Source organism: Brassica oleracea, chromosome C3 (genome assembly GCF_000695525.1).
Source record: "Brassica oleracea var. oleracea cultivar TO1000 chromosome C3, BOL, whole genome shotgun sequence".
In the NCBI taxonomy this organism is placed as follows: Eukaryota; Viridiplantae; Streptophyta; class Magnoliopsida; order Brassicales; family Brassicaceae; genus Brassica; species Brassica oleracea.
Window position 1 is genome coordinate 23,405,910 of NC_027750.1, and position 7,600 is coordinate 23,413,509.

Sequence of the window (7,600 nt, forward strand, 5' to 3'; positions counted from 1 at the left end):
TTAATAGCTCTCTAAAATTTTGAATGAATGAGAATAAACATCCGAATCCTCACATAATTAATCATGTAAATAATCATAATTTTGATTCATGATCTCCACGTTAGGTCTTCTTAACGACATGGCTTGATACTTCTGTTCTGTCGAATAAATAATCAAAACAGCTGTTTGATTAGAAGTTTAGAAATACAAATAACGTGTGTAATAATTCTATGAGTTCACGAGAGACTATTCGTGTCGGCTGCAGTTTGACACCTTCGCGAAGTAGGTCATACGTGCTTCATTATTATTACAAATTTTAAACTCATCTACATTTATATCCTTCCAGTTTCAAATTTAAAATTGTTCAACATTTTTCATCCAAATTAATAAATTAACTAGATTTTGATCCGCGCTTAGAAAATGCGGATTTATTTTTGAAATTAAATATTTTTAATATAATTTCTATATAAGATAATGTATAGGTTTGGATAAATTTACTCGGGTGCCATGAACCGTATCAAACTGAAAAAAACAAACAAAATTAAGCTGAATTTAATAAATAACCGAGCATATCTTACATTTTTGGAACCGAAGAATAAAAACCAAACTGAGAACCAAATGAGTACTTCAATTTTTAAAATACAAATTATATACCTACAAATATTAATTATATTTAATTTCTAAATAATCAAAATATCTTAAAAATACTATTTATAAACCAAAAAGTATGCAAAAAAAAATTAATGACTCGAATATTTTTATTCAAATAATTAATAGTTAATTATTTATCCTATATTTTTTTCCAAACAACCTAAACTATTCGATTTAAAGAGCAATATATTTTACATTTGTGAAAATTCAATAAAACGTATCATATGCATTGTTAGAATTTGTAAAGTAAATAAACATGTTTTATTTAAACCAGTTTTTTTACTAATTCCATTTAAATCTCCAATCCGTTTAGACCCATTTGATATTTTTTTATGATAAGATTAATAATTTAGTTCATATGTAAGAATGTAAGATAGATGACAAAAAAGAATGTAAAATCAAATCTTAATAATTGATTGCATGTAATTAATTAAACATAACTAAACCATTGAAAATTTTATATTCTAGAAGATTCTCCATTGCAACTTATATTAAACATAACTAAACCAGAGGATTCTCCATCTCAATTCACGTAAAAATGAAAAAAAAAATTGTTATACACCATAAGATTCTCCATTACAACCTATATTAAACATAACCAAACCATTGAAAATTTTATACTCTTAATGAAACTATACGTGGTAATGATCACGTCATGGGTAAACATGTTTGAATAATCTGTCATATTTTCATGGAGATTTATTATTAGAATAATTATATAATAGATTATGGAAGAATAATAAATGAGTTCATTTAAATTAGAGAAAATTATGTAAAGTATTTATATAGTTAGAGTAATATAAGGTAAAACCAAAAAATAATTAATTGGTCCAACAATCTTGTTTAATTAGATTTTTTTAAAATTATTTCTTTTTTAATAGTATAGATTTATTTAATTATTAGAATTTCAAACTATTTTTGTATTTATTAATTCGGTTAGAATTAAAAGATATAAATGAATAGAAAAAACTGCATTTAAAATCATAAAACAACACTTAATTTATAAATACACCTACTATTTAGTTTTAAACTGGATAGAATAATTATTAATAATTACAACTGAATAATGACGTGGCTATTTCGGTGGCCATAGCGGCGCTACACTTGCTTCTTCCCCCTCTCTCCTCATATTTATTATTATTACTCTCTCTTGTCACAGAGAAGAGAAGAGAAGAGAAGAAACCAATAAAAAAAAGATTTAATGAGAGATATTAATTCAAAAGATTCGGCAACATAATCCTCGAGAAGGGTTTGGTGAGAACCGGCGGTGGATCCGACGGAGATGGCAAAGACCGGATTTTTCGATTCGGATCCGACGGCGATTGCTAAAGCTAAAGAACTGAAGCTCGAGATGAAGAAACTTCTGAGTAACATCGAGGAGGAGGATGGTTTAAGCGTTCAGACAATCGATCAGTTACAGGAGGCTCTGTCTGCGTTTAGACAAGCGACGACGATGAGGAAGATGGAGAAATCTTCTTCTTTAGAGATGCTCGAGACGGCGGTGTCTTTTCCTGACGAGTTTCGTTGTCCTCTCTCCAATGAGCTCATGCGTGATCCTGTCGTCTTGGCTTCTGGTCAGGTCAGTGACGTCACATTCTGGATTTTGATTGGCTTGAAAACTGTTTATCTGATCCGACGTCGTTTAAGGTCTCATGAATCTCAAAGTCATTCTTTAAAAAAAAAAGAATCTCAAAGTCACTAATTTGTTTGACAATATGTTTAAAAATCGCTAGGAACTAGTTAGTTGCTTTATATAGTTGTTTTATATCGATTCTTTTTTTTAAAAAAATTCTACAGAAAAATCGTTACATTATTCATTTAGGTTCGATTTACCTTTATATAGTTGTTTTATATCTATTAAAAAAAATCTCTAGAGAAAAATCGTTTCATTATTTAGCAACAAAATAAAATAAATCGTTTCATTATTCATTTTGGTCCGATTTACCTAGGCGCCGATTAGACCGATTTTTAGAGTATTTATAATATGTATAGAAATTGAATATAAATGATTGTATGAATTGAAAGTTTACATTTTTTTGTAGACATACGACAAGTTATTCATCCAGAGATGGTTGAGTTCAGGCAACAGAACATGTCCCAAGACAGAACAAGTTCTGCCTCACACTGCTTTAACTCCCAATGTCTTAATCCGCGATATGATCTCTAAATGGTGTAAGACGGTTGGGTTAGAGACTACGAATCTATACGAGTCCAAGAAAGCTGTCACTAGATCAGATCGTGAGGTTTTCAATTCTCTACTCTGTAAAGTCTCTTCTTCAAATATTCAAGATCAAAGATCAGCTGCAAAGGAGTTAAGACTTTTGACCAAGAAAGGAACCGAGTTTCGAGCTCTGTTCGGTGAATCTTCTGAAGGAATCACCCGTTTAGTGAGTCCGTTGCTGTTGAACCGAGATGAGGATCTTGAAGAAGATGTGATCACAACGTTGCTGAACATATCCATACACGATGACAGCAACAAGAAGCTCGTCTGCGAAAACCCTAACGTGATTCCTCTCCTGATCGATGCGTTAACGCGTGGAACCGTAGCCACGAGAAGCAATGCAGCTGCAGCGATCTTCACTCTCTCTGCTCTCGATTCGAACAAAGCGCTCATAGGGAAATCTGGAATCTTGAAACCGCTTATCGATCTTTTAGAAGAAGGGAATCCATTAGCTATCAAAGACGCAGCCGCAGCGATCTTCACTCTCTGTATTGCACACGAGAACAGGAGCAGAGCTGTGAAGGACGGAGCTGTTAGGGTTTTAGGTAAGAAAATCTCTGAAGGGTTGTATGTGGATGAGCTTTTAGCTTTATTAGCAATGCTTGTTACTCACTGGAAGGCTGTGGAGGAGCTTGGCGAGCTCGGTGGGGTGTCTTGGCTGCTGGAGATAACCAGAGAGAGTGAGTGCAAGAGAAACAAAGAGAACGCGATTGTGATACTGCATACTATATGTTTCAGTGACAGGACAATGTGGAAGGAGATCAGAGAAGAGGAGAGTAGTCATGGAACGATAACAAGGCTTGCGCGTGAAGGAACGTCTAGGGCACAGAGGAAAGCAAATGGGATCTTGGATAGGCTGAGGAAAGCTATGAATCTTACTCACACAGCCTGAGATAATGCCCTAAAATACAGCAATGTAAATTATCTAAATCTATATATGCTCTTTTGTTTTTTTATTTGGCTTTCATAATTTTTGTAAATTATTTCATATCTTTAGGATCTGAATAATATTATATGGGTTTCGTATATGATGAGGTTGTAAGTAGAAACCTGTGTGAATAGTTCTTTGTTTGATGTTCCAATAAAATAAATGTTGGCTTTTATTAAGCAGTGAATGCCTTGGTCAGCAAGTAAACTGTCTAGCTTTGGTATGAATACAAAATAATTAAAATATATTAGAAAGGCTGTCATGTCGTGTTCTTCACATCACAGGGAACTACAAAACAAATCAATCTTATTCCGCTCTCTGTGGAAAAAGAGCTTATTATAAGTTTTATTATTTATGATGTAATGTTATAGGTAATTTTGGGAGTTATAGGTAATTTAATAAGAAATTTTATAATTTTTTTACCAATAGACTTATATCAATGTAAATTATTTCTTAAATTTTAGAAGACATAAGCCAATATTTCATTTTTCTATGCTAGAAACGTCTTTGATGTTATGTGTGATCCTGTCTTGCCATATGTCACTCTTTATAAGAAAATACTGTCATTTTCAAAACTATTTATAAATAAGTTACATTTCACTATAGTTTACACAAGAAATATAGTTTATATTATAGAGAAGACGATTTTGTAATATTATTCTGAATTATATGAGAAATACTTGTGAATGTACTTTAAAAGGTTTGATTTGTTTGCCATACACGGCAAGATAAGACTTCTAAAGTAATGATAAAAATCACATGTGCTTCGTTTGTTAGATTGCTTGGAAGTTAGGATTAAATCACGGAGTTGACACTACTCGTGATTGGTAATAATTACGGGTTGATAGATCGGGAAAGATGGAGAAAAATGGGAATATTTATAGACAGAAGATAGAATATGGAATCGTCCTAAAAACCACACTCTTCGGTGTGTTTCTTCACCCAACTTTCACAAGAAAAGCAAAGTAAAGAAAGAATTTGATTCTTCCAACTTCTTATCCACAAGAAGTCATTTTTACCATAAAAATAGATTTTTTTTCTACGGACAAAAGCCGACGAAGCATAATAGTCCATAATGGTCGGTTTACACTTTTGCGTGCCCCCAATGGAATCATATATACAAGGAAAATAGCTTTCTTTGTATTAAAGTTCCCCCCACCCCAAGATATCCGCCTTGTTATTAGGCAAAATTTTAGAGGTCCCATTCACTACTTTGAAATGCAATGTTCCCATCCTTCATTTAATTAAGTTGCCTGAGAACAAGCAATTGTGGAAACTCTTTTAGTCTAATGGTTTAACTATAGAGTCAGTATAAAAAAACCCATACTCCTTCTCTTTTATATTAAGTGTTTTTTAGAGAAAATTTTTCGTTGCAAAATAAGTGTCATTTCAGCATTGATATCAATGCATAATTTATTGATTTTATTTTTCAGTTTATTTTTTTATTGGTTGAAATATGGTTAGGTGTATGAGTAATGATGATTTTATATAGAAAATATGCAAAATTAAATATTTTCTTAATATGTATGCACAAATCTAAAGTGACACTCAATATGAAACAAGGGGAGTACAAAGTATGGTAACTTATACAACACACTCAAAAAATTCTACATTTTTCGGGAGCTATTCTAACATTTAATTGTCTGTCATAAACTATCCATTTTAAATTTAATCATGAATTTTTTGTGTATCTAAAATAAGTAAGTTAACCAAAACTAAATATATAAATTTTGAAATTATAAACTTAAATGGCTTAAGTGAAAGTTTATGCCTTTGGATTTTTTTTGCATGAATTCAAAGTTTGTTTTTTAAGCTGTACCTTATTTGTAACCATAAATTTGTGGAGCTAAATCCATACTTGTTGGCTGGGAAAGAAATAAGATTACAACTGGTCGAATTATTGATTTCATTGAATTAATTAATAAACTTAATCACCTTTTTCTCCCACGAGTATGAGACTGAAGTCTTTGTGTGTGTGTTAGAACTAAACAGAATACAGTGGCAAGTAGAACCAAACACACACGAAACTAAATAAACGCACTGGTCTGCTTTGTTCATTCACTGACTAGTTAAACTCAATCTCTTTTCCGCTTCATTGTGTGTATGTTAAGCCCTCATTTGAATCAGGAATCCACTTTGTAAACCCAGACGTGTTTCTCTAGATAAGATGCCACTGCCTCTTTGATAGCCAGATTTGGAACCAGTTTTGATGGGTCCAGTTTCTCACGCGTTATACGATCAAACCTCCCCACCTAGCAAGAAGATTTAAATGACCAAACCTTAACAAAAAAATATTTAAAAGAAAAATATAGAGAGAGAGTGATCAATGCTAACCTTGTTAATATGTTCACGGATAGCTGCTCTTTCATATGTAACCCCACTTGGAGATATCACAGGATCCCTGAATATCTCAAGAGTAATATTGCAACACAAGTAATCTGGCACCTGAAAAAAAAAACAAACAGAATGGTTTTAACATTAGACTTGAACCGAAGAAGGGCTGTTACAAAAAGCTTTTGAAGAAACGTTAATGCACCTCGGTTGGTTTATCATTTCTGCAGCTTTCTCAAACACTTGATTAAGAGCTTTCAATCGCTCAGTATGGGAAGAATAGGCTTCTTCTGAGGACTCTTCTGTTCGAGACATGTCTAGAGCACCTTGTTGATTAAGGGCAGCGTCACATGTTTCCCTGAGGTGAAAATGAACAGTTCCATAAAGACACAGTGAAGCATAGTTCTAGGTAATATGTTTTGCGGAGGATTAAGAGAAGAGGGAAAGAGACAGAACCTACTTCAAACTATTCAATTCCCAAGAGCGCCTAGCAGAAGCCAATTCCCACTCCATGTATTTTGCTTTAGCAAGCTCTTCCCATATTTCTTCTACCATGTATCCTGTTGGATTTGTGCCTCTTCCAAGATCTAAAGCCTATACGAAACGTAGCCACATGAAGGTATCAAAACTATTATTCTGTAGAAGACTGGTAGTTGATGATATCAACAACTTAACCCATCCATCTTGATCAAAAAAAAGTATCCACCGAATACAACTTTCAAAAAAAAAAAAAAAAAGGATACTCAAGCGATCCCTCTACACTACTTAGGTCTCAAGGTTATGGTGTAAGAAAATGAAGTCAACGAATACATTGTAAAGATAAAGACAGGACCCAATTACCTTTTTGCAATGCTTTAACTCCATCAGCATAATCTTTCCTCTGCAATAATGCAAGTCCTAGCATGTAGTGGGCCTGCCACAGAACACAAGTGTAAAACCTCCATATGAAGTATGAGAAAGGATCAAACAATGCCAAGAATAGAAAAAGACCAAAAGCAAATAAAAGTTGGTTGGTTTCACATATAGATACAGCCATAAGAATTAAACCTTGACTGAGTTGTGGTCAAGCTGAACAGCTTTGCGACAATCCTCTTCAACCCTAGTCCAATCCTTGAATTTGATGCAAGCCACCATCATGCAACAAACAAGGCAAACATAAACAACAAGATGAAGAATAAACAATCTAGGCATGCATAAATTAACCATGCATACTTTCGCTTCATGTGGCAAAGAGCTCGATTAGTCCAGTAGACAGGAACCTTTGGTGACAAAGTTATCGCCTTTACAAATCACACCAACACTACAAGAAAACAGCGGTATTCTGACGGACATTCCGACGGAAAATGAAATCCTCGGAATATTCCGAGGAATTTCCGAGTAAATTCCGAGGGAACACAAAATTGGGTTTCCTCGGAATTTCGTCGGAATATACCGACGGAATTCCGAGGAAATATCAATCCGTCGGAATATTCCGAGGAAATTCCGAGGAA

The 7,600-nt window shown here is 33.5% G+C and overlaps 1 protein-coding gene and 1 pseudogene across 1 annotated transcript; one reads left to right on the forward strand and one right to left on the reverse strand.

Annotated features, from left to right (window-relative positions):
* Nucleotides 1–1,771: 1,771 nt before the first annotated feature.
* LOC106336361 (U-box domain-containing protein 9-like) lies at nucleotides 1,772–3,954 on the forward strand. Its single transcript, XM_013775173.1, has 2 exons — nucleotides 1,772–2,209; nucleotides 2,673–3,954. Exons 1-2 carry the CDS (start codon nucleotides 1,913–1,915, stop codon nucleotides 3,741–3,743), a joined length of 1,368 nt encoding a protein of 455 aa, XP_013630627.1. The 5' UTR covers nucleotides 1,772–1,912; the 3' UTR covers nucleotides 3,744–3,954.
* A 1,790-nt stretch (nucleotides 3,955–5,744) lies between these two features.
* Nucleotides 5,745–7,600, reverse strand: part of LOC106334053 — a 5,738-nt pseudogene continuing 3,882 nt past the window's right edge.

Bases quoted from the DNA above. Each gene is read 5' to 3' on its own strand.
- LOC106336361 (XM_013775173.1), top strand. From the start codon at position 1,913: ATGGCAAAGACCGGATTTTTCGATTCGGATCCGACGGCGATTGCTAAA. The intron at 2,210-2,672 runs GTCAGTGACGTC...ATTTTTTTGTAG, and splicing joins TCGTCTTGGCTTCTGGTCAG to ACATACGACAAGTTATTCAT.